Raw genomic sequence first — 27,413 nt, 5'->3', positions numbered from 1 at the left:
TATCTGGTCCGTTGTAGATCGTCCCGCTCGAAAACCACTTTGCTATCCTCTATCAAACGCTTCCTGCAACGGCCTCAGTCGCTGGAACAGGATACGGGTGAGAATTTCATAAGCAGAATTGAGGGTTAGGCCTCGATAATTATTACAGTCGAGCTTATGTCCGTTTTTGTAGATAGAACATATGAGTCTTTCCAACCAGTCCGTAGGTAGTTGTTCCTCAGACCATATTCTTAGGATAATCTGGTAAGTTGCACTACACGCTCCCGACTTTGAAAAGTTCGGCCGGTAAGTCGTCCTTCCCAGAGGTTTTGTGGTTCTTCAGCTCTTTGCAAGCATTTTCTACCTCGTCCAATGTTGGTGGGTCCACAGCTTGTCCGTCCTCCTCAATTTCTATCCTGTTCCCCTCGACGCCTCTTCTACCTAACTAACCGTTCAACACCAGTTCAAAATGTTGCTTCCAACGCCAGGCCACCTGCGATTTATCGGTAATCAGGTTCCCCTCCCTGTCATTATACATGGCAGGTACTGGAACGGTCCGGTTCCTGATTCCGTTTATCGTTCAATAGAAGCTCCTCGTGTCGTGTAGTGCTCACGTTTCTTACGGTGGTGAACCTCATTTCGGCAGCTTTTACCTCCCGGTATTCCTCCTGTATCTGACGTGTCACTCGATTAGCCGCTACTAACGTGTTGCCGTAGGCCCGGTTCTTCTCTTCCGTCACCTGTAGACACTCAGCATCGATCCAACCACTACGCGTGGTTCCCGTCGTCATGCCTATCACTACCCGCACTGTTTCGCTTACCGTATTATGGATATGCTTCCGCTGCTCGTTCAGGTCCACTCCAGCTGGTTCACCGATCCGTCTATCAACTTTCCGAGTATACTCTGCAGAAACTCCTTTCGCTGATAGCCTCTGTATGTCCAGATGTATCTTCATCGCCGATCTCGATTTAAATACGTTGAACACGAGATAGTGATCCGACTTGAAGCTTGGCCCTCGAAAGGACCGCACAGCTATGACGTCTGAAAAGTGCCGGCCGTCGATCGTTATGTCGTTGGTCGGATTAACCGCCCGGAATTCACGTTCTCCGGTTGTGGGCCAACGCTCCTCTTGTATGGCTACTACCTCAACTTTTGCCTTCCGTAGCCCTCTGGCCAAGCTTACCGCTCGTGCAGGTTCGAGCAGAGTCCAAATATTCCAAGTGCCAATTTCCTAATCGTTGTCATTTTACGTTTGCATTTGATTTTAGTAGGAGAAAGTAGGTAAAGACGGACACCCTATGGTTTAGCCGTAATAATTACTCAGGTATTGCTATTGAGATCGCAGTAGTCATACAAATTGAAACTTAAGATCATTTGTTGTCATAATTATTTGCGGTATTAGTGAACTTCCCCCAAGTTTTATGTGTTTTGAGTCTTTAAAAATTCACGGCCCATATAGCCTTTTCTTACTGCTTAATGATTAATATCTGCTGGTTTCGCTCGCGGGTGTACTTTTTAAATATCTGTAGTACACAACCGATATTACAAAAAAAAATTCTTGGAAAATCCGTGTGTCCATCTTTCCCTACCTTAGTGTGTCCATCTTGCCCGACCTGGCTGTAAATTTTTCAAACGATCGTAGCTCTCTATCGGAGCATCGAAAATGTTCTGGATTTTAACTTGAAACCGAGGAAAGACTAATTAAACACTTTACCATCGGGAACGAATAAAAACACATTCTTTGTTTTACTTACAAATTTGACTGTTTGCCTGCTGAAAACCGACAATGCATCTCAAAAGTATTAACACACTACAAAGAAGGTATTTGCATCACTCAACTATCATAAAACTAGTTTGTGAAATATAAAAAGTGCCCATCTTACCCGCAGTGTCCATCTTTGCCTACTTTCCCCTATGCAGTCTTACTGGGGCTGCCATGCCTAGTCTCATGACGGGGCTGCCGTCTTTCACCGCATTTCATAGTTTAGCCGTTCGCTCTGGATTAGTCGCTGTTTGAGCCGCTCTAGCCTGAGGAACAAACGCTTAAGCAAGCTGCTCTCCAAGGAGAACAACTTTCCCTTACCTGTCAGCATAAAAAAATGAAAATTCTAAGTTCATGAAATTACTTCCAGAAGTCATTTTCATGGTTTTACCCTCAAAATGGATCTTTCGGAACTTATCCAACCGGGGCCTATTTAGTAAGCATAAAGGCATATATGGATGCAATATGGATATTTGCAGAACCGGGATGATATCTAGAGACTGTTGAACGACCCCCGACGCCATTTTTGATTCCACTTCCTGGTATCTGGTATCTGAAAGAAAGTCAAAATTGTCCGAAAATTATCGATTATGCATATTTCCGGAATCGGGATTTTCCCAGAGACCGAAATTCAACTTCAGACGACATTTTGAAACTCGAGATGGTGCCTTGAGGTTACTGGAAAATAGCTAATATTGACTAAAAACCACCTCATATAAGTAGTTTCAGAATCAGAACGATGTCCGGAGACCTGAGAACGACCACATAGGCCGTTTGAATTACAAAATGGCGATTTACGGTATCTGGAGAAGAATGAAAATTGGCTGAATACTATCGAATGTGGACATTACCGGAACCGGGATGATGCCCAGAGACTGGAAATCAATTGCAGGCGCCATTTAGAAATTCGAGATGGTGATTTCCGGTTTTGGGAGAGTGGAAAAAATTTATTCCGAAATTTTACCTTTACCATCCCTTCTGGCATATTTGTCACCATTCATGTCACTTCCGGCATGTTTGGGACATGTTCGAATTAAGTGAAAATAATTAGAGGCCAATTTGCTTTTATTTTGCTTCTCAAGATTTTAACTCTTTTCGCCTCAAAAATAATTTCTGGTTACGCCACTGCATCATGCAAGTTAAATAAGAAAAGGAAATATTTCTTCCATGTTCGTTAACCGCGAGTTTGAATATTTTTTCTGTGATTCGATTATCCGGAATAAAAATTTTTCGGATGTTCCGGATGATCGAGTTCGACCTGTACCACCTTATATGAGTACTTTCGGAATCGAAAGAATGCCCAGAGACTCGAAACGACCCTAGAGGCAATTTTTAATATCAAAATGACGACTTCCGGTTTCACGGGTGTTTTTTAAATCGGAATGCTACCGAGAGACCTCAAAACGATACCAGAGGAACCGGAAGCCACCTCCTTGAATTTCAAAATGGAGTGTGAAACTGATTTTCGGTCAACCAGTAATCATCCCGATTTCGGAAATACCCATCTTTTTGCCAGAAACCGGAAGTCGCCATTTTGATATTCAAAATGGTCACTATAGTCGCTTTCAGGTCTCTGGATATCATCTCGATTCCGAAAGCACTCATATAAGGTGGTATTTGGTTAATTTTGGCTATTTGCAAGAAACCGGAAGTCGCCAACTCGAAGTTCAAATGGCATCTGCAGGTAATTTCCAGTCTCTGGGAATCATCCCGACTACGGAAAATCTCTTATTGGGTGATATTTGGTAATTTTCGGTTCATTTTTGAAACCGAAAGTCGACATTTTTGAATTCAAAATGGCCTAAGGAGTCGTTTTCAGGTCTCCGGACATCATTTTGATTCCGAAACTACTTGAATGAGGTATTTGGTCAATTCTAGCTGTTTTCCAAAAATCATAAGTCGCCATCTTACATTTCAAGATGGCTTCTGAAGTTGATTTTGGGTCTTTGCGGCTAATCGCCTAGTTCGGCCCATTATGATTCTTTTCCAGAAACCTGAAGTCGCCATTTTGATATTCGAAGTGGCCAATAAGGTCGTTTTCAGGTCTTTGGACATCGTTCCGATTCCGAAAGCGAATAATGTTATCAAATATTCATAAAAATCCAAATTTTCAGAACATATCCTCGAAAAAAAAATGATTTCCGCAAATGAGAAAATTCAAAGTAGCTAATTTGCTGACTCTTTCAGGACTAAAACTATTAAAATCGGATGAAAATTGTCAAAGTTACAAGAGTTTTAAAAGCATTACAAACCTAACAACAGCCGTTTTTGCACAAAAATTAAAGACCGCTAAATCTACATTCTGGCAGTCGATAGCAGAGAAGCTTAGATATTTTTTCCTTTTTACTTACGAAAGTAGAAAATTTCTCCCAATGTACTAAAACTCGATTGATCATTCTTCCTTATAAGCCTAGAGCTTTCTCTCTTTGTACAACAATAATCACGTTATCCCGGTGAATAAGTTTTTTTTTGAATTGGACTGCAAACTTAGATACTTGGGGCTTATTAACGATCACAACAAGTTTTTAAAGATCACAGATGAAGGTTATATAGTACATTTCAGACCAGTAATTTTTCTTTCTGTCACGATTTGAACAAAATCGAAAAGAGGAAAAAGCTTCAAAGGATTCAGAATAAAATTTTTGAAATTAATTTTGAATACAATATCTTTGATACAAACCATAGTATCCTCATGAAATTTGGAGATGTGCACTGAATAAGCTTTAGATATATATGTTGATTCTATTTTTCAAGTTGGTTTTGCAAGGATGGTTTTTTGTTGTTGCGATATCTTGATAAATTGCAATGAGGTTCTGATTGTTAGCACTGTTTTAACCTCAATGTTTTACTTTTTTTCCTATTTTTTCAAGCCTTTAACAGTGAACACAATACTTAAGACGGTTTGATGCATTTCCAATATTGCTGGCTTTCACGACATAGTTTCTTCTGCTGCACGTTTTTTCGAAAACGTGTTACAGAAAGAAATATTTCTTTCAAAATTTATGGGCAATAATATGGGCTACCAACTATGATTTTTCGGATCCTTCAAAAAAAAATTGAATATTACACGTCACGTACAATATTTTCTCGATTAAATTTTAGTAACGTAAACCACGATTTTGTTCGAAAATTATGTACAATTAAAATTTGCGTGAAATATTATGTAATTTTCTATCATAAGCGATGAAGGCAATTCTTTATTCTTTAAAAATTTTTATGACACAAAGATTTCTTACTGTGCATCATTAGATAAGCTAAGCTCAGTGCTAAATAAATCAAGCTCTTTCAAGGACATCAATGTCAATTTGCATTCAGCCGCACGACAATATTATGATAGACGATGACCTCAGTAATCTCAATAGCGAGTATACACCGCAATTAACATTTGCAGTTGTATTCCGTTATCAACTCGTAACACCGTAAAGCTGCAACAAAAAAACGACGCAAACAGCAGACCAACCGAATCAACAAATGGGTTCATTTTCCAAGGTGTTACAGCTTTGCCATATATACCGTACATAAATAAACAATTTTCTGTTTTCCCCCCCACCCGAACGGCGAAACATAATCGTGTAGCCACCCCAGCAGCCCAGCAGTGTCGGTGCCGAACGAGTGCCGCGGCACAAAAGTGAGGATCATTTGGCGTCGTCGGTTGCTTTGGAGTCAACCGCCGAAGTTTCGCGTGCAGTACTACCACAATCAACGACGACGACGACGGCGGAAACGAAAGACAGCGGCTGCCAGCGACTGAAAGTGAGAAGTGCCAGTGAAAACTTGATCGATTTTTCCACGCCGGAGAGAAGAAATGAAACCATTTACGAAAATTTACTGGCCCCAAATCGGCCCGAATCGGGCGGCTGCGATGGACTGCTGCAAACCCCTCCCGCAGTCAGCGAGTGGATGATGTCATTGCTGGTGGAGACCGAAGATTATGCCGATGATTTTGAGGCGACTTATCACGTGAAAAGCATTCCGTCCGTTACCTTTAATGATGTTAGTGTGGTGAGCTGCTGGAGCACAGTTATCAACGGAAGAAAGTGGTTCAACTGTGGGAACGAACAAGACATTAGCTATAAGATTGAAGAGTTTCGACAGAATGTAAGAAACAATCGGTGCAATCAGCGTTGCGAATCGGAACGAGGGGAGTTGTGTGATCCAGTGATAATTTCTTTTCGTAACTCAATTTTTGAAAATGAGAACACTGATCAGTCGAAGCCGAAGAACGTTGCGGGAGATAAGCCCGAAGAAAGTGCCATCGGGTTGTTGAATGTTTTCGATACCGTCCATTATTTGGGAGAGGCGCGCGACGACGCTTGCCAAAACATTACCGTTGCTGATACGGGTGGAGGAGCTGTGAATGACGTGATAAGACCATATCGGTCACAGGTATACGGGCACGGGTGCACGCGGACGGTGGTAGAGCGGCTATCGCCTGGCAAACAGTACTCAGCGAGAGACGATAGTAAAAAACGCTTACTGATACGAAAACATTTACTGGCGATTAGTTTGTGTCGGGTTGTGATTTCGTACGAACGTCGTTTGAAAGTGTTCTGGCTGGTTGCAGCATTTCAAAAAGTGGCGCAACAGCAGCGCAGTTTAGTGTTAAATAAGCACCGGACGTACATCAGAATAATGGCCGACGAATGTCAGCCGGTAGCCAGTACTCTGCGTGAATCGATAGAAATTGACAAGTATTTTCGGTTCCTAGAATCTAACGAAGTCATGATTAACTTGGCGGCCGCCAAGAGGCGCCGGCGTCGGAGAGGTGAACTCATCAATCCGGAATTGCAAAGCAATTCGTCCAATGAAATAAGTTGTAGCAGTACCACTAGCGGAGTACATTCCGACTGTGGGATTGGTCCTCTGGATGAACATATTTACCAACGAGTTTGGACCTGTCGAACAGAAGGAGCCGAACAGGTGTACGAATCTCCTCAAGAGCACATCTATGAATACATCAAACGGAATTCGACCGTAAAGCCTCGGGATGAGCACGAGTGGCTGGTGGTGGATGATTTCTCTTTTTCCAAAAGTAACCGGAGAATACACCGACCAGCCCCGCCAATCCCAAACCGTAACGTACGACATCCGCTGGATCGATACAAGAATGTTTGCATTCTCTATAATCCAGTAGAGCCAAAAAATAATCGAATAGTGTACGATTACCGGCGTGATTACATTTTCGACTATCGTAGTCTGACGAAAGATGACGTACCATCGGCGACAGACTCCGGTGCGTCATCTTCCGGGGAAGAGGACGAGGAAGACGATGAATTGGAGTTTTGCGACAGCTATCCAGAATCTGAAGACGACGACGGCGACACAGCGGGTGCACATTACTCGACCGTCGATTCTCGCGAAAGTCGAGGTAAATACAGCTGTTACGCGATCCCGGATTGTGTCCAGTATTGGAAATTCATGCTGCTCAATGTAAACTACAACGACGACGAGGAAGACGTGGTGAGTATTGGGGATTGCCCTTTTTCGATACGTGCTACTTATCGGTTACCCACTAACAAGCTTGGTTTCTATATCTGTAAATCCTCCACACCGCCGCGTAACAGGGAGTATCGTACTAATGCCTTGCTGCTGCTCGGAATTCTCAGCCGGTGGAATGCTTAAGTTTCTTTCCTGCGTCGCTTGCTGGCACCCTTCACTATAGGGGGCTTAGCAGCCGCACGGCGGCGGCGTCAACCGAAGGTGATGCATGCTGTCGCACATGTTATTGCTTGCTCCATTACGCATGTAATTTGCACCTAACTCGTCGTGCGCTGTCGCAGGGCTGTAATGATGTTATTTTAATGTTTTAAGTTTGCACTGTTGCTTAATGATTTTTCTCAAAATATTCTTTGAACAACGATGTCCACATATTTGAATGAGGCTAGAATTGCGCAATGATTAGTAGAATAATTTATGCAGCATTGCCTTTTGTTGTTGCAAACATCGATTGCATGTTCGATTACTGATATCGGAAAATGGTTGTTGCCCCACACGTGGTTTGAATTAGTAACGAATTTTAGAATATATCGTGTGTGATTACTTTCTGTTCTGCGATTAGATAATTTTGTTACTCAAAATGGAATGTTCATCCAATGCACTATTTTTTAGATAACCTTTAATATTACATAATCTCTGGGGTCTGGTTAGATCACATACATATTTATACGTTTACTTATTTTTGCCCTAGAAAGATAGAGTAAACATTATAAAAACTTTTTCTAAGCTGAACCAACCGATTGAGTGTAGATAAAACATTCGACTTCAATCTACTCTATCACTGTTTTGTATTTGCGCAGACATGAGTGAAAGTAATACTTACTGTTCTTCCGCGTTTCCTGAGAGACGGCTTAACCGATTTTATCGACTTTAGTAATCCTTGTTTATGGTAACATGTTTGAACTTTTGATTCGAAATGAATATATATTAAGATCAGGCCATTTGCTGTTCCATTGGTGACCCCAAACAATCCAAAACCTACAGGAAGTCGATTGCTTGTGTCTCCGCTGGGCGCATTGCACATAAAGTTTATATACGCATATTATGCTCTTGTTACTTTAGAAGCAATTACGAAAAATTTTCTCTTTTGTAACAAATTTGTTTTTTCTTTCAATTATCAACTAATTACAGATAAATTACAGATTACTCATTACAGATAAATTTATAGCTTAAAAGTTCTGTGGAAAATTCGAACGATTAGTCAAAATTCCAGCTCCATCGGACTTCGGGAACAGGTGCCTCAAAGCTACAGGGCCGGCGGTTGATGTGGGTAGTATGGGTAATAGTACCCACTCGGAAAATATCCCCGTGGGTACTTACGCACACGGAATTATCAGACAAAACCAAGAAAATGTAATGTTTTCTATGTTCGAAACCTAAAATTGCCACGCACATGTGCGAGCAACTACTTGGATGGAATGGATGTCGTTCGGCGAGAGTATATAAAGCAACAGATTTTATGCAATGCTAAGCAATTTGTTTAAAAAAAATCGATTTCGAAAACTTCTTGTGCATTTTTTGTCTTTCTCCTAGAAAGGTATTTTGTGAGACTTTCACTACAGTTAGTGAAGATTCAGTCCGCCTTAGTTAAAAAAAATGCACTAAATTTTTCGATTTTCTCCGTGATGACGAAAACAGTAAAACTTCTTCATTCAAAAAAACGGTACCCCGCCGCGTCAAAAACGGATATCGTGCGACACTTTGTGGACACCGGATATCGGTAGTGCGCACTATTGGACAACAATCGGAGGAAAACCGGGTTCCGAATGGCCGACGGTCCTGAGCGATAAGAAGCTCCAAAAGATGTTGAAAAGGAAGACCGAGGGAAAAATGACTACATCGCTGCGTGCGCTTGGTCAGGAGGTTGGTGCCACCGGCCAAACTGTGAAAATTACCTGACGAACATAAATGGCAACGACTAGCAGCAGCAGGGCTTTTCGTATTTTACTTGCTCCACGTAGAAAGTGAGCTCCGAGGTAAAGTTCATTTGACACATCAAGTTTACCAGGTGCTGCTGTGGCTGACAATCAGCGAGAAGGGGATGTCAAAGCCGCTCTTCTTTCACTCCGGACTGGCCATAAACGGGGAAATTTATAGTAAGAAGTGCCTGCCGAAAGTTGCGTCGTTCATCAAGAAATATCATAAGGACGAAAACGTGGTGAACAGGTTGGATCTGCCATCGGCCCACTTCTTGAAGCAAACGTTGGAGCAGATGGAGCGTCCTGTCTGGGAGTTTCTGGTCAAAACTGAAGAGTAAGATCTACTCCAACAATTTTGTCGCGAAAATTGATAAATAAAACGAAAAAATAACTCGATAACTTACCTACACGCATGTTTTCGTCCGCTATGACGATTGTTCCTACTCATGAACCTTTCCTATTCTTTACTACCCATTTGGGAAAATAGTGTGACGCCGGTCCTGCAAAGCGAGCCAAAATGTAAATATTTAGCCGATGAAAAAAAAAACGCACTGGTAGTAGTTGATGAAATATTCGGTATCGAAATTTTTGTTAATGCTAAAAGTGTTGAAATTACATGAAAGGTTAAAATCAAATGTTATCTAGGAAAAATTTGAAAAATCGACTTTCTGGAATCTAGAAATTCTTAAATGAGGGATTTTCCCATTTCAAAACTTTCAAAGTCTTAGTTTCTAAGTCTATTTTGTATTTTTCATAACACCAGATCTTGGCGTCTGTCTAAGACATTTGGCGTAAAAAATCGTTATCGAGCATTTTATGAGCTACTACCTGCACCTACTTTCGTTCAGCAGTCGAAAAAGTGAAATTTTGTCGAAGTCCGATTGAGCTGAAATTCTGCATGAGAAGACGAAGATTTTGAGCCCTGCAAAATAAATGAAATTCGATGGTCAACTTTTGGTCACTTCAATATATACAATTAATATTGATATTATTCTTACTATCAAAAAAGTCAGTGGAAATGTCTTTTTGAAAAATAGAGATTCCCATGCTTTTCTAGAAAAAAAAAAAACAAGGTAATAAGATTCTCCAAAGACTTGATGAAATCTTCTGCGCCCGATTCATCGATCTTCCCCAGCGGCAGTAGAACGCTGAAATTCATTTTCTACGCAAACTTGCTATTGAAAAATTCGTGAATTCAGAGAGAACGTGCATTCGCGCTCCTACTACGATTTCGTTGGTTATAATAACGGCGAATTTTGACTAATGAGGTGTTTAATTTTTAGCCAAGTTTTTCAGTCAGTTTACAAAACAGGCACCGCACCTCCTGAGGCACAACTGAATCACGACTTGAATTTCCCTTCGCTGAACTTCACTCCAGATGACATTCAGAAGGCATTGGCCAGTCTTGTGCTTCCAATACTTACTTCACTATACTTTACTTTTGCTTTTATGGCTTACGGACCGATCGAGGGCCGAACGAATTAGAGATGTCCAGCTTCTGCTGTCTTTGGCAGCCGTTTTTCAGTCTCCTCGTACACCAGCAGATCGTGCATCATCTTCCACCGTACACATCTACTGCGTGCGAGGCCTACCACGGAGTCGACGGCCTCTTCCTGGTTCTCTACTGAAGACAGTTTTGGCGGCTCAAACTTTCTGGCTACATGTTCAGCCTGCCCCGCTGTATTACCTTCACTATATCAGCATGTTTGTATACCTGGTACAACTCGTGATTTATGCGTCTGCGCCACACTACATTTTCCAGTTTACTGCGAAGTATCGATCACAGAACTTGACGCTGAAAAACTCCGAGCACTCGTCGATCAGCTTCCTTCAGTATCTTTATACACTAGTAAAATAAACCTCACGGAAACGCTGCAAGCAATTAGATTTGAAGCAGCTCAAATCAAAATTTATTTTTGTTTATTTTTTACTGCTAGTGACAATTATCAAACTTGCACAGAAGGTTGGTCCCGTGAACCGCTACGGATTCCCAATGGTTTTATATCTTATTTATATCTTATCGTTATGCCCCGGGGGGGCGTTTTATACATATTTACCCTCTACATTTTTGAGAATTCATTCAAACATGATTCTCAATGGCGTGGACGTGTTTCTCAGGACATATTACGCACGTCCAGACATGTTTCTGTCCCGGTATTCATATAAAATCGCTACATGCATTCACTTTCACCGTTCATTAGGGTGGTAATGATTTGTATGGAAAAAAATCGTCCTTCGTCGCATTTAGAAGTTCGTTCGTTTGTTTTTGGATAACACCAGATCTCGATGTTTTATGCATTTTTAGGACATTTGGCATCAGAATTTTTTGATATTCAGAAATTTATGACCTGTGCATTTTTTTATTGGTCACAAAATAATGCTTCCGTGTTCCCGAAGTCAGATTAAGCTGAAGTTTAGTATGGGAACTTTTTTCGAAGACGAAACTATTGAGCTCTACTTCTAAACGAAATTCGAAAAGTCGATTTCCATTGCCACCCTACTGTTTATGTTCGAGACATATTGCGGCTATCTCTGGGAAGAAACCATTTTTAGTTTTGAAACAAAACCCATTGAGCAGCACTGAAAATTAGTTCCGAAATTATTTTAGTATGAGTCAAATGAAGTGCAAAAACCAAAAAAAAATTAATTCCATAATCGTTCGTTTGTCAAATCCGATAATCATTGCCCTAAGTAACACACAAAGTAAGACACAATGTTTGGCGTCGCACAATTTTGCAAATGCACAAAGTGTACTCAGTGGCATTTTTTTCGGTGCGGAAGAAATACAAAAGAGCGAATGGGGAGAAGAGAACACAAACGACATATCGGGAGTGGCACGCACGGTTTGATGGCAAATGTGTTGTGTACAAATTTGTGTGCTTCTGTCTGCACTGAGGTGAATTCCAGCCCTGGCCTCCCAGCATATCCAGCTAACTTGCAATGTTCAATTTGGAAACGTTAGCAGCAGGGCGACTGGGGATCCAGGTTATTTTTATTTTCAATATACCCGACGGAAGCATTGACTGCCCCTAACTATTTCAGGAAAATCCACTCAAAATATTTTCCACCCCGACAACTACGAAGATCTCTGCTTTTTGCCAGTTTTATCCATAGAACTGCGTACGGCCAGAACAATCCTTTATCGACGTTTATTATGATTAAACCACACAGTAAAAAAATACATTTGTTTAAATGCACATAAATGGAGCATTGGAAACCATGTAATATTCCGTGTGACATTATATTCACATGCAATGTAAATGAATATATTGTTAATTTGCATGCATATTTACAATCAAAGCTTTTAGTTAATGTCACTTAACGTACAAATTTACATGATTTAAAACGACTCTGTATTGTACATTATTAATTGTGTGAAATTGTATATGTTTTCAACTTTATGTGCTAGAAACCGTTATGTGCTTTCTAATTTACATTTATTCTTGAGGTAACTACAATCTGTACGATCAGCACTCATTTATCTGAGGCCGTATCTTATGGTCTTGATCGATCGGCTCTATTAGGCCGTGTCACTACACTTTCATTTGTATAAGTTGTAAATTTCTTTTTTTGGAACTGTGCATTTCTAAGAATGTTTTCACAAGCAGAATCAAGAATAGGTAGTGTAGTCTGTACGATTTAATCTAAGACGAAAAAATAATTATAAAAATCGAGATATTTCGGCTTAGCTGAGCACACACGCGGTTGTGATGTCGGGTTCGATTCCCGATCAGGTCGAGGATCTGGAAATTTTCTCGACTCAGCACTGGGGCACGGTGTATCGTTGTACTTATCCTACAACATGCAGAATGTGTGTGCGAATTCTCTCAACTAATCTAGTTGATCGAGACCGCTATTAGTCCTCCAAGCTAGCATGCGATATTGTTGATGTTTCGGCTCAGCGGTCTTTTAATTTTTGAGCAATTTCTTTGATTTTGCCCAACGTTTCGACACCGGTTGGTGGCTTCCTCAGGGTAACTATAATGTTTCAATAATTTACATGGTTTAAAAAGGTTTTACATTTTATGAACATTGTCTACTTACAAATTCAAATTTTTCTTCCTTGTCCTGTGGCTTTTTTAAGCATATAACTGTGTACATGGTGTAGTTTGGAAGTGTTAACATTGATAGTTTTTGGCTAAATTTTGAAAAGCTGTGGGATTTAGTCTGTTATTATTGGTTTCAGTTTAATATTTCTTACTGTTTTGTTGCTATGGTATTCAAAAATCTGTGGTTGTTCCAGCGTTTACATCCACTATGGTGGTTTTTGCTATTGAGGGTTAGTGTCTTGGCTATTTCTGTTAGAGCTATTTCTAGAGTAAGACGGGATGTTCTTTGTCATTCTAGTTAAGAGAGAGGCATATGCTGTGTTGAGACCAGCGATATCCGTTCTCTGATTGACGGCTTGTTTTGTGGTGTGAATAAAGTTTGGAAAGAAACTGTTTTACTGTGTTTGTTTGGCTGCATGCTATGTAGTATTGTGGGTAATCATATCTGAGCATCTTAGCTGTCAGTCAGCATCGAACAGAACGATTTAGCTTTACCTGTTGTGAGCTGTTGGGACAATCTTGAAGCTGTTGCTGGATATGTGACGTTGGATTTGTTGCTAGAAACGATCCTGGTGTTCCCTGTTGGCTACTGTTTTGTGGATTCTGCGGCAACGGAGGTGGTGGCGAAGGTGGAATGTATGCTGGCGTTGGATCGATGTAGGATCTTCAACTTCTCTTCATTGTCGACATTTGTTTTTGAATAAACCTGTTCAATGATGTTTTTGGGTTGTTGTTGTTTTGCAGGTGCTGGAGTGTCGGTGTTTAAGTTGTATGCTACTATTCCTTAAGAGAAACATGACCCTATGGATGAAGTTTACCACGACATTATTCTACTGCATTTTGTGACACGAATAGTAGCTTAGCATCCTTCCCGAAGCAATTGGTTTTGTGTGCCATTCCGTCGTTAGCTGCTGATTTTCCTTTTTGATTACGATCATGTCCTCAATATCAATCGTGAATCCTAGCCTCAGTTCCTGCCTGTTAAATACCTCTAGAAGCGTGGGAACCGCATTCTTCGGAATAACTGGAAATAAATTGTCTACGTATTTTCGGATTACAGGGACAATAAATGACAGTTCAGTCAGTGCCTTATCTACGATGGAACCTAACGCTATATCCGCCCATTTTTTTGTGAAAGAGGGTTCCCATTGCTGTACCGTAGATTTGAATGTAATACTGATTTTTGTATTGAAAATAGTTTGATTGCATACAGAAACTTATCGCTTCAAGAAACAAATCTAGATTGATTTTGATATCCTCGTCTCTCCACTGTTTAATAATCATTCTGGTAACTAATTCCCTCGGAACGTTCGTAAACAGAAATACCGCATCCAGGGAAATTCTGATGTGGTCCTCTGTGGGAAAGAATTGTGGATGCTATATGTGCTTTTCAGTGAACCTGATAGAATGCTCGCGAAGAATTTTGATAGTTTGTAAGTGGGAGGGGGGGGGGGTTTGTTGGGGACCACTGGGCGTAGCGGAAAATTGGTGTTGTGTGCTTGGAAATATATAGAATTGTTAATGGTGAGATGTTTGGCCGTTGTGTTGCCAATCATGGCAGTGCTATCGAAAAAATATGCTAAAATATGCTATAATTTTGTAAGGAAAAGTCCTGGACAAATGTAACATAAATATGCGTCTTGTGTGTGCCAACAATTCTTCTGTTCTGTTACTTTTGGGCCCCAAACAATTCTAAGCTCACCGGAATTCGATTGGTTTTGCCTCCGCTTGGTGCTTTGTATTTAAAATTGTATGAAAATTTGTATGTATTTTGTATGTATGTATTTTGCATGTGCCTTCATAAAGAGCTCAGTAACGCTTCATTATAACACTGCATTATGATAAAGTATAGTATTTAAGATGCTTAACAACTTTATCGAAGACACTGAAGAACTAGGATGTCTCTAAGAAAAGCTATAGATTTTTTTTAAGTTTAGTATGTCGTATTAAATGCTGAAAATCATTTTTTCTGCCAACACTGCCTGTGTACCGGTGTCAGCAAGCCTATTTTTTGCATTCTATACAACTCGTTCCGAAGGACATTACATCAACTAATAATAATATTACGTACTTGTAAAGCGCTTCTTTTATTAACAAAGGTCTTAATGTTCGGCAGCTAACGGAAAATTATTCAATGAAATTATCATCTAAATCATTCAAAAATTTTTTGTAGCTTTACTCGAGGCGGGTCAAAAAGCTTAATGAAAAATTAAAACGCTTGCATTTTTTGTTATCGTATATCGTACAACGTTGTCCAGTTTTGTTAGATTTTATGTCCGACAACACTAAAACTATAACTAAAGAGTTGTACGCAAAACCACGATCGCAAGGTTGACGTTGATAAGCTTTTTGGGAATGATGTGATTACACTGAAATTATTTAAAACGGCCCCAGTTGTCATTTAGAATCATTTCAGCGGCATTGTTTTCAGAGATCTATTTTATTGGTGTTGGATAGGAGTTATTTACATTATGAGATAGTCTATCGTAATTTTAGCGTCTATCATTCAACGAATTCGTGATCACAGCCGAATGCAGCAATGCAAGTGTTGTAACGAACAGCTTTATGTATTTCTGCGTCAACCTTATTAGAGGAAATATTGCCGCTACACCTTCCGCTAACGCTGCTAACTACTGTAAGGACCGTCCTAGTAGCCATTCACTAGTAACTTATTGGTTTGAGCAGAGACAGGCTCTTATATAGCTCTCAGAATACATTCCCGGTGTACTGGGTATACAATGCGGTCGACCTATTTCGTTTTCTTCCCCGTTTTTAGTTATTTGGTTTACACCCCTATATAGCCGAGTTTCCTAAGAGGCGTGGTTCTGCATTAAAAAATCTCCGATTCGGATTGAGTTCGGGTTTCACGAAGATTATTTTTCTGGGTTCTTGAACCTTTGAACCTTTTCCAAGTTTGATTATGTTATAATAAATAGATAAATTTTCTTAGGGAAATACGGTTTTGTTTTCAGACGTATCATTGGATCAAAACGCTACTATGTTTTTTTGTCCGACGTTTCACCCTTCGGAATTGGCCTCCTCAGGGGTTCTACAAATTTATTTAAACATGTTATAAAATGCATTGTGCATTTTTCAAAATACTCTAACATTATTTTTTCTCAAAACACTCACATACAAATGTACCACTTTTCGTTCAGCGTACGAAGCTTTACAATCGGTTATCATAGCTATCAACAGTTTCTCCCTTAAAATACCTAAATTAAATCGTTAGAATTAGTTGGAGCTTTAGAACTACCTCCAAGCCTTTACGACATCTAAAAGCACGATGCGTTGGTGGATTTTTTTATGTATAAACACCCATAAATTAGAATCCATCTTGGTGTTATCAGAGGTGTGATGAAAAGCTCGAGTAAACGAAGTAAATCCACTGTGCTCTTACGACTCAAGTGTTTGACTAGGAATTCGGCAGTTTTGTAGTACTACTTAAGGAAATTGGGTTTGTCATGCTTTGTTGTTGTTGACAGATCGATGCTAAAACGATTCTACGCTGTTAATCTGTATGAATCATTGCAACATAACCTCGCTTCTTGACAGTTCAGGGAGCTTGCTTGCAAGGTGCTAGAATTTGGAGTAAGGGTCGGTAGTTTTTACCTGAGATTGCGGTTTATTCCATTAGAGAACGCAAGAAAAACCAACAATAATCAACATTTTTTATTGCAGTCACTCAATTTCAAATAAAATTAGGAAATAGAAGAAAATTTAGGCTCCGTTAAAAAACATTACTCCGCAAAGCGAGTTCGATGCCCATATAAACTTTTTAAGCATAGGGCAAACTGATAAATGTAACTTTACTGACATATATATTATTGAAAAATTGTTTGAAAATAACAACATTTGGAATTCATAAATCCTGTTAGTATCCTGTTGAATATATCTCTTTGCTGGGAGCATTGAAGGTTGTTTTTTTTTTTGATTTTGTTTCAAACAAAAGAAATATAACTCTGAAAGGTTTTCTCCCTTCGACGCTGTTGAACAATTGGCTAATAAGATAATATACTGAATGATTTCTTGAAAAAAAATGCGTTTTTTTTTTCAAATTACAATATGTTGTAAAATATCGTTTAACCTAACAAAAAATCTGCACAATGACTGGAATGTTGAAGGTGAGATAATATAAAGCATCCGTAAAAAAATCGGATGTCCCTAATTACAAATTCTGCATTTTATTCTTTTTTTAAAAATGATGGAACTCTGACAAGAACAACTGTATACCATACACATCATATCGTTTACTCGATAACATTTGCAAAAGTGCGAAGGGTCAAATTATATTCAATATCATAATTTTATAAAAAGTAACTTACTAACTAACAGAAGAAGTCAATTTCGAATGCATGAAAAAATGTAACTAACACTTGTTTTGTTAAGTAGAGATCTCAGTATATCTTTAGTAGTTTTTTTTTAATAAAGTCACCATTTGTTTGCATGTTTGAATCTGTAAATAAGCGAATTTCACACTGTGGATAATCAATGCACTTTACTAACTAATTTGTTACTTACACATTTGGTTCTTCCGACAGGTAATGACAGAAACTACATTAGCCGTGATAGAGGAAAACACCGACAAGTGCCCTCCAACACCGGGCGATCAAAGCCCTAAAGTAATTACCCAAACACCTTCCTCACCTTCCGTTTTAAGCCCACCAGGTAATCCAGCTGCTTTACGGATAAATGGGTAGGTTTACTCTCCAACTTGCTCAACTAATTTTTCACAGTACCATTGCTTCTACCAATTTCAGCAAATCGCAAATCCCCACTGCCGACAGCTGCCCTGGAACGTACAAATCTAAAAGTACGGAAAACCTGCCGGATGTCACTCCTCAGGAAAAGGAAAAATCACCCTCCGCCGGCAAGCGAGAATGGCTCCGGGATAAGGTGAAAGCCGTCCTGCCGCTCAGTTCATCGCGACACCCCGAGGAGGGACTGGTTTTTGGTGTAGAGCTGGACCACGTGGAAAGGGACGAAAAGCTACAGATACCCCGATTCCTGTTCGAGGTAACGGAAATTCTCAAAGAACACGAGTACATCAACACCAGTGGATTGTACCGAGCATCGGGAAATAAAAATTCCATTGAAAACATCAAGAAGAAACTGAACGAGAAGCGTTCTCCGAAAAAATACGAGTTCCTCAAGAAGCAGGATGTCCACTCGCTAACGGGCTCGCTTAAGCTGTTTTTTCGGGAGTTGAAGTCTCCGTTGATATCGAGGGATGTCTACGAACAATGTGTTCTTAAAACCAAAGGTGGTAGTTTTGTTCTTTACACGTTTCTTTAACTAACCAACATTATTTCTTTTATACAAAGATGAAGCCGAAGCCATTGATAACATCAAACTAGGTCTAGTGAAAATGGAAACCATTCATAGAAATACGTTGAAGTACCTCATACGTCATCTAAAACTGTAAGTAATTTGAATTTTTTGAGTTAAGTGATTCACGAATGTTACCACTTGCAGTGTGCATCAGCATAGTGACGTGAACATGATGAACTCGTCCAACCTGGCGATCGTGTTTGGCGCGTGCCTCTTTGCGTCCACGCTCGGGCTGATGGAAAGCTATGAAAACAATGACTTAGGGAAAATTAATACGCTTGTGAAGCAGCTAATCGATCATTACGATAAGATTTTCTACGAACAGTGATAGCAAGTTTAAGACATCAACCAAAATGTGTGCGCGGTATCCTCTTTGAGAACGTTAAGGCCGTAATTTTAGAATAATTACAACCACTGTTATATAATCTAGGTATGTTATAAAAGTTTTATTTGGAGCTCTGAGAGGCGAGTGATTACAAACCGAGCTACCGTTATTACATCCGAAAGGGCACCCCGCTTCGGCGCGCGATAGATTGTATGCTATCTGCTTGTATGCAAGACTTGCAAGCAATTATTGTGTGCAATCGTGACAGAAAACTGTTCGAAACGGCCAATTGTATTAGAAAATAGTTTTGTGGTTCATTTTTTTTTTATAAGAAAGCAAATAATATATAAATTTTAGTGAAATAGTTCACATGTTCTAGAAAAGGTAAAAATTCACAAAGTCCAAACGTGAATCAAATTGTTCAAAAATAGGATCATTCGGAATTGCCTGGAACAAATTCGTAGGAAGTAAATTTATTGATCTGTTAAAATAATGTTGAAAAATTTATTTTTAAAGTTAATAAGACTAACTAAGGAAAGTATGTTCAAAATTATACTCCATCATGAATATGTGCAGCCGCTCTCATCACGATTCCAAATTTTCTTTAAGAGATTTATGCGAATTATCCCGGAGCCCGTTTCAAATTCTTTTTCTTCGATCCTTTTCCGAAACGAATGCGAACAAAGTAAATGGATATAAACAAATATGATTCAATTTACTAAAATGAATATAAATTTACATTTATTTGGCACCTCTTCGTTTCTGCGTACTATCTCACATGGCCAGCGGTCATCGCATTGCCACGGACTTTCCAGATTCAATCGGTTCAATATTGACTGAAGCAAGAAATAAGGATGGGATGCGAGCCTCGATAATCGGTATCAATTTGTTTTCCATGGGGCTGTGCGAACCGGCAAGAGTGCTGCTGCTGTCGGAGCAGAGATAAATAAATGTTGCATGTAAGTATAAATTCGTTGTTCGCCACTTTCCCATGCGTCGTCGTCGTCGTCGTCACCGGAATGGATGAACCGGCCATTTGCGTTCTCGATGTTCGATCTCCGGTTTCTCAGCTGTTGAAATCTCGCTTCGAAGTGGCCGAATGGTCATCATAAATCAACGGCCGGTCAACGGTGTCTCTGCCCGGAGGAAATTGGAGGAGAAATCGAATTGATTCGAATTTTCTCACTTGCAAACATACGCATTATCAATCTTGCATGCGATTCTCCCGTGTATCCTGGCTTGCTCTGCTTGGAGATAATTTTTATGTAATATTAGCGTAATAGTCAACCCGTTTTATTACGATCCACCTTTTTACACGATAATCACCGTCATTATTATTATTTTCACCTTATATTGAAAATGTCATTTGGTTTGTGTGAGCCCAAGAGCGAATCGTCTCCTGAAGTATCCCACAGAGCTTGGATTAAGAATTTGCCAACATCTCATCAATCAACAGACGCCCACCAAACATGAATGAGAAGATTTTTTTTTTGCATTCGATTTATCATCTCATGCGTATATTTCATTACTGATACAGAAATGGTGTTGAATGAGAAATTCATTTGATAATTTATTACGAAGTATTCTATTACAAATATTTCTTTTCAACCTCCACAAAATAAATGAAATCGTAACCACAGAAATCACGTCGAGAGATAGATTAACAAAATCAAGCTAGACTTTGTAACATGAACGTTCACATAGGTTTTTTTTTCATAAAAGAAAAAAATCACCTAGAATGAATACGTTCGAAAATTCAAATTCACTGAGCGATTTTCCTGCTGATAACCTCGCACAACAGGCCACCATTTTCTTGTTTATTTCTCTTTTTTACGAGACGCATAGTGGCATATATTTTTTTTTTTTGGCTTTTTGGGCCACTCCGTCTGTTGAATGTCGACACTGGCAGGATGATGAATTACAGGATAAAATCCAGTTATCCTACCCTGGTGCCAGTCAGTCAGTCAGTCCGCGCGCTGTTGCGCTGTGTGCTGATGCAAAATAAACCTAGAGCAGTGATAAAAATTTACATATAAATTAAGCAATCATATTTGCTTAACACAGTTGCGAACGGGGTGGTGAACGGGTGAGAGCAGCCTAATACAGAAAGGGCCGAACAGCGAATGAAGTTAACACGTCAGATTTTTCTCGCACAACTTAGTTCAGCGGGGGGTGTGGGAACGGGTCCCGCCGCCTGCAGATGAAAAGACTACGGTCAGCAGTGTGGGTGGCAGGTAGCAGAGAGAGTGATAAGCCATTCATTGATTTTGATGATAATAAATGGGATTTTTTTTCGTACATATTAATTTCAAAGTTCACTGGGTAGGTTGCTATTGTGTTATTGTTGATCTTTTTTGGTTCAGGTTTTTAGGTGCTGAAGTAAAAAATAGTTTTTAAATTGACCTGTTTCGTTTTGGTTAAAAATTTACATAAGCAATCACTCTGATCAATTCGATCAAGTGTTTTGATTCTCAGGTTTTGATTTGCTGTCAATTCGCGTATGTAAAAAAAACTATAGTTAGTGCAAAACCTGCAACGTCTCTCTCTCTTAGAAGTAGGTCAACCATTTTAGCAGTTTTCATCTTGATAGAATGACGCCAGCATTGGCGCAAATGAAGCTTTCTCCTTAGCTTTGTATCCTTCTACTGGATTCAGATATGGAGTGGTATGGAGATTTTTTTTTGCTAAGTGGCGAAGGAATCTGCTTACAGACAGAGTGGGGTCGAATTTATCAAAACCCACTAAAACCCGTCCAGATGGGGCTTATTATTCTGGAACGACTGTAAAATATAACGTCAGGAAGTGGCTTTTTGTGCTTCATACGCCTTCTTTACTCTCATGCTTCATACCTTAAGACTAGCAGTTAGCACTGTGGCGAGTCACGCCACACACGTAATAGTTTCAGGACGATCAAAGTGGCAGCTTTTAGAGCTTCCAAACAGCACTCCAAATGCCCAAGTCTTTGCATATCTTCCCAACTAAGTTGTCCGGAGTAGTGTCTGGCCCGCTCACTAGCATCATGCCGCTCCTCGGGTGCACAAAACGTGTGCATACGAAGAAGACATGGAAACTCCACGTGCCCAAACCTGTGTAGATATTGCCTGACGCAACCATAGCCTAACAGGGTCTGTGTCAGGAGCAAGCTCACTTCTCCATGGCGCCTCCCGATCCATCCGGATACTTCAGTCGGAATTAGTCAGTGCGTTCACAGAATTGGAACATTTTCGTTCTGATCATCGAGAATGATTGTGTCTCCCCAGCAACCAGATATAGACCCTCCTGCCGATGGGTCTTCTGGCGGTTTTTCAGCCTTCGGTAATAAAACCAATTTCTGTTGCTTCCACCTCTCCGGGAAGAGGCAGTTGCCCAGGCACTTCCGCATGATGGACAGGTTCGGAATTTATTTCAGTCCCGGTACCTTGAACACCTGTAAGTAGTTGGCGATCACCGTGAGTTCTTCATTCGTAACCCTTGCCCCCTCTTCAGCTTCGATACGACTGCTGTCGCTCACGAACGAGATGGCCAACCATCCTTGGTCTCGCCTTGTGTACCGATGCTCTGGTTCGGGGGAGCTATTTGATAGAGTGTTTTGAAGACGGCGTTCAGAAAAGTGATTACCCGGTTATTACAGTAGTTGGATAGCAGTTCTTCGGTACTTATGACTGCAATAAATACCATAAAACGAGTTGCCAAAACGAACCCGTGAAATGACTCATATAGGATCGTAATAGTCAAGACCCGTGTTGGTGTCTGTGGAGCGGTAACCAGCGATGCTGGAGTGGATCATTGTGATACTCTTTTCATACCAGGAGTCGAGTCCTTGACCTTCGGCTCTTTGAGAAGACCGAAGACCGGCAAACCAATAGGTCATCCATCGGTGTATAGATCTATCTGCCGACTAGGTATCATTGAAAAGGTGCTAGAGAAGATTATCCACAAAAGACTGGCTAGAAACACCGAAGGATGTAAATGGTCTGTCAAGCAATCAGTTCGGCTTCCGGAAAGGTAGGTTCATGGCGGATTCTATCTTCATGAAGGAAGCTAATACGCAATTGTCACGCTAGACGTGAGAAATATCATTAGAGCCAGTCGACACTTCAGTAGTGAGTAAGTGCAACAAGTGATGATCAACCCCGGGGACTGCACCAAACGATCTCTGACACTCTTAGGGATGATACAGCTGGGGCGGCATCAATGAATGCAATTTGTGAACGTCGGGTTTTTCGGTGAATAAATATTAAGCACATCAGCCGATATGGGTTTCGCTGAATGAGGAAAAGTGTGGTGACGGGTAGAGACCAAAAAGAGAGACACAAAAGGTGTGCTTCTTTAGGCTTTATTTCAATTTGCTGCCTGTACATTAGTTTAGTTTAGTATTTATCATGCTGTCTGTATATTAATTAACCATGGATTTTTTCATGCTACACCATCCCCCTTAGAGAGAATAATGTAATAGGGTGGAATTATTTTAAATTTTATTTCCCCAATTGCTTCGCCCAAAATAAATAATTGACTTTTTTTTGACGTAGAACTATGTTTTTATTTAGCCTACCACATAGGAATGTAAATAGGAAAACTATTAACGAAAAGGGGACGAAAAATGTCCTTTTTTAAATGCTTATAAATCGGTTTGTTTTCAACCGATTTCCTTGATTCTTGCAGCAATTGATTGGAAAATTGTACACGCATCCACTCAAATGTAGAAAAGTGTTGATTGATTATGCGAACTATTGTACTATTGAAAATTGTCAAGCCTTGTTGAAACGAAAATAACGTCCTCTGATTGGTCGCTTGCTGCCTTTCCCTAAAAAGGTCGACAGAATAGTATAACTAGTTAGCCGCGATTTGCGGTAGTAGCAGCAGCGGGTTACGCCAGTAAACAACCCGAAAAAAATAACATGAAAAAAACCTTAAAAGATCACTTTTACATTAAATATTATTGTCCAGAACAATAAAAAACATCGTTTTTGCTATTTTTACCATGAAAAAGCGGGGTCGTTATGTATCTCAACAGCATTTTCTCAGGCATTTTTTCCATACATTTAGAAGTCACTGACAATGTTTTTCATGGTAAAATTATTGTTGGGGGTAGATTCAACAACAAAAAACGTTGTTAAAACATGGTAATGACAACAATCTTTTGCAAGCTTACAGTAAAAATACCGTGTTTTTTACGGTTACAATAAAAAATATTGTCCGTTTATTGTTCTCACAGCAAAACGCATCGTTAATTTTTTTTCGGGAAATCACATTACGTATCTAAGCAGCAGCGAGGTAGCACCAAACGTCTCGATATGCCAGTTAAGGGCTTCGGTATTCTTCCCGCGATAAAGTTTTACTTTATCTTGGCAACAACACATTCTGTGCTGAATCAAAAAAAAAACACAATCTGTCGCGGACGTCTTATTCACTGAATGCGAAGACAGCTTTTGCAGATTTTGAACAGCAAAATGTCTTTCTCAAGGCAAATAAACAAGTAATTGAAGGTTAATAATTTTTTGGCAATAACACAAGCATTCTGTGCTGGGTTCTAGCAATCAAATTCTGTCGCGAACAAAAAATTTACTTGATTTATTTACCTTATGCCCCCCACTATTGGCGCAGCACAAAAGCTGCAATCAACATAACCGATTTTGTACAACAAACTGTCCTGTTCTGTTAGAACGCCTTAACAAAGGTGATTAATTCGACTTTACAGGAATAAATTGAAGTCGATTCAATCAATCAACATGAACAGAATTTCGTCGTCTCCCAGCTGCTCAGTTGCAACACGCAACAGCGAGCAAACGAAATCGCTTGATGTTACAAAACGCAACACGATACGCGTTAAAATCGTTGCGTGTGTGAGAGCGCCATCGGTGTTTATTCGCTGTATACAAACATCAAATGCGAATTGTGGAATAATTCGTCTAAAGAACATTAGAGAATGGTAAAACTGAAAAGAAAGGCGTGGCCTATTTCGTACCAACCTTCTGCTATAAAAGAGTGTTATTGGTAAAATCGGCTACATTCATTAGTCGGAAGGTAAGCTGGCTGGACCGTCCACAACGTTGACAACAGTAGTAGCAGATACTAACACTCAACAGTAACAGCGGATTGCAGCGGGTTGCGCCTGTGGCTGTCTTTAAATTAAACAAATCATTTGCCCTGTGGTTGGTCACCATGTCTCAGGAGCAGAGCGGTTCTTCTCACTTCTCAGCATGTGTCGTCAGACTTCCGTTATTGCCCCACTACTGAGGCAGCTTAAGGCAAATAAACAAGTATTTGAAGGTTAATCATTTTTTGACAACTCAAGCGAGCAATCTGTGCTGGATACTAGCAATTTACTGAATGTGAAACAGCTTCTACAGCTCGTGTTTGAGGCAGCACAAAGCAAGCGTTTGGAGACTTTATGACACATTAATGAAACACTTACAACAATGCATTTCCTAATGGTGTGCGTAGTTCTACGTCAGTTATGCGGTCGTGTTTTGGATACAACCTCCTACTTTTCTCTTTTTTTCTTTTTTTGTATTGTGTTTTTTGATATTTTTTTTTCGCTTAACAATATTACATTCTTAGTTATGAAATTTGGTTGGTTTTTAGTCAATCTGTTGTTATGAACTATTATTGTTTTTCCTGTAGTTGTATTTTGAGTTTGTAATTTGGTTTACATACTGGTACAATCGTAGACCTACGTTGGGGTCGTTTTCGATCCAATTTTAGTTTTGGGAATCAATACGTCCGATTATAATATTTGACTGAAACTTCCTTTCTTTGTTGCATGAAGATTAAGGCATCGACAAAAAACCTTTTTCAGATGTTTGCCGCTAGATGGCAGTAGTGGTATTAGATTGTGGGACTTTTCAGTCAGACTGGGTCGTTTTCGACCTGTCATATTGTAGTGCAATTTCATGGATGTGACATTTCATAGTTTATTGTGATTTGGTTGTTTATACTAGTAGAATTATTATTAACACTCTGACGAACGAAGATTTTTTTTATTTCGTTCAAAATAAAATAACTCATGAAGTAGTTAGTCGTTTACAGAAAAGTCGAATAATAATAACGTAATAACGAATATGTTCCCGAAGTCGCAACAGGAAATGTAGAATCTGTTAAGTTTCACGGAGAGCACGATTCGAGTAATATGTGTTTTCCATATTCCATCAATTTCTCCATAGGTTTCCATACAAAATATACATGAGTCGAAAACGATCCGTCAACGTGAGATTGGTCGATTTTTTTCAACGCAGACCTACGAATATGGTCCAAGATGAATGATTCTAAATTTTTCGTATTTTCACTTTAATATTAAATCTTGTGGTTTCATGTATACTGAATTTCTGTTTTTTTATAATGCTGTTTTTGTCTTCTAGGCTTCTGTTCTATCAACTTTGTTTTCTGTTTGGTTTTAGGTGCTCATAAATTTTCGGTTCGTTTTTTCTTGTATAGTATGGATAATCGTCGACTAGCTTTTAATATAATGTACTAATTACTGACAAATATGAGCCGTTGAGAGCAAAAGTGGTACATGTCCAGTCTGAGCATGAAGGATGCATTATAGCTCGCTAATCTTAGGACATAGAACATTCATGCCTTCAGCAGAGTTGTCCAAGTTATTGAGTATTATAGGATGATGATCGGTTTGTTAAGGAATTCTGTCATTTCATGGCGCTAGTGTATATGTGTTTGGTAACAGATGAAATTTTACATAATCTAGATAGACTGGGGCCAATTCAAAAGAAAACACCCTGGTATCTTTAGGATTGTTATTTGGCCGATAATAACTACACGGTCCCAGGTTCAATTTTCGATAGACTACCGATTGCCCTCCGGGTCCAGAAATACCGCGGAAAAAGAAAACTGAAAATTGTTTTGGCTATTAGTCTGGTATAAGTTATTAGATCTCGGCTTTCCTTTGAAATTATGGTATTTTATTGCGTTCATCAAATTATACAAAAATCCAAAAAGTGAAAAAATGGCACATGTAGGGTAGAGCGGGGCTAGTTGGTTACGGGGTAAGTTGGTCAATGAGAATATCTTCGAATCTACGTATCCAAAAAAATCGTGTTATATGGGTGATATGTAGCGGATAACCAGATAAACTAAATGACAAAATGAAGTACCGTTTAAATTAGGACGTGTAAAAAATACAGGTTGGTGCCAAATTCGCCATCAATTCTACTCGGTTTTCAAGTTGAAACTTTTTGTCTAAACAAAGCTAGCCAAATTGAAATAAACATAGCTCAACGTATTATACGTATTATGAATCATTTTGGTTAGTTTTAAGTTGTGTAAAGCAAACTTCCGCCAAAATTTTATTTTCATATATTTCAAGTAATTTTCACATTTAATACATGAGGGGCTAGTTGGTCACATACTAGCGGGGCTGGTTGGTCATATGTGCATCATAAATGAATTCGAGTAACCAAGTAAATGCAATGTCAGGAACAGCGCATTTAGTGATGCAAACTTAATCCAAGCAAAAAAGCATGTGCTCTTGTTAGTAAAACCATTTATTTAAACCTATAAACTATTTAGTAAAAATTATCTCCATTTCATGGTCATT

The 27,413-nt window shown here is 39.5% G+C and overlaps 1 protein-coding gene across 3 annotated transcripts in view; it reads left to right on the top strand.

Annotated features, from left to right (window-relative positions):
• Window positions 1–19,017, top strand: part of LOC129732254 (uncharacterized) — a 38,554-nt gene extending 19,537 nt beyond the window's left edge. For all 3 annotated transcript variants that reach the window (XM_055692976.1, XM_055692961.1, XM_055692966.1), the window contains exons 3-7: window positions 5,319–7,202; window positions 17,748–17,902; window positions 17,967–18,469; window positions 18,531–18,627; window positions 18,682–19,017. In XM_055692976.1, coding sequence (XP_055548951.1) covers window positions 5,319–7,202; window positions 17,748–17,902; window positions 17,967–18,469; window positions 18,531–18,627; window positions 18,682–18,865 — 2,823 coding nt within the window. In that variant the 3' untranslated portion in view covers window positions 18,866–19,017. The remainder of the gene's footprint in view (window positions 1–5,318; window positions 7,203–17,747; window positions 17,903–17,966; window positions 18,470–18,530; window positions 18,628–18,681) is intronic.
• The last annotated feature ends 8,396 nt before the right edge of the window (window positions 19,018–27,413 follow it).

The sequence above is a fragment of the Wyeomyia smithii genome, chromosome 1, assembly GCF_029784165.1.
Source record: "Wyeomyia smithii strain HCP4-BCI-WySm-NY-G18 chromosome 1, ASM2978416v1, whole genome shotgun sequence".
Taxonomy (NCBI): domain Eukaryota; kingdom Metazoa; phylum Arthropoda; class Insecta; order Diptera; family Culicidae; genus Wyeomyia; species Wyeomyia smithii.
This window is presented reverse-complemented; position numbering and strand designations above follow the sequence as displayed.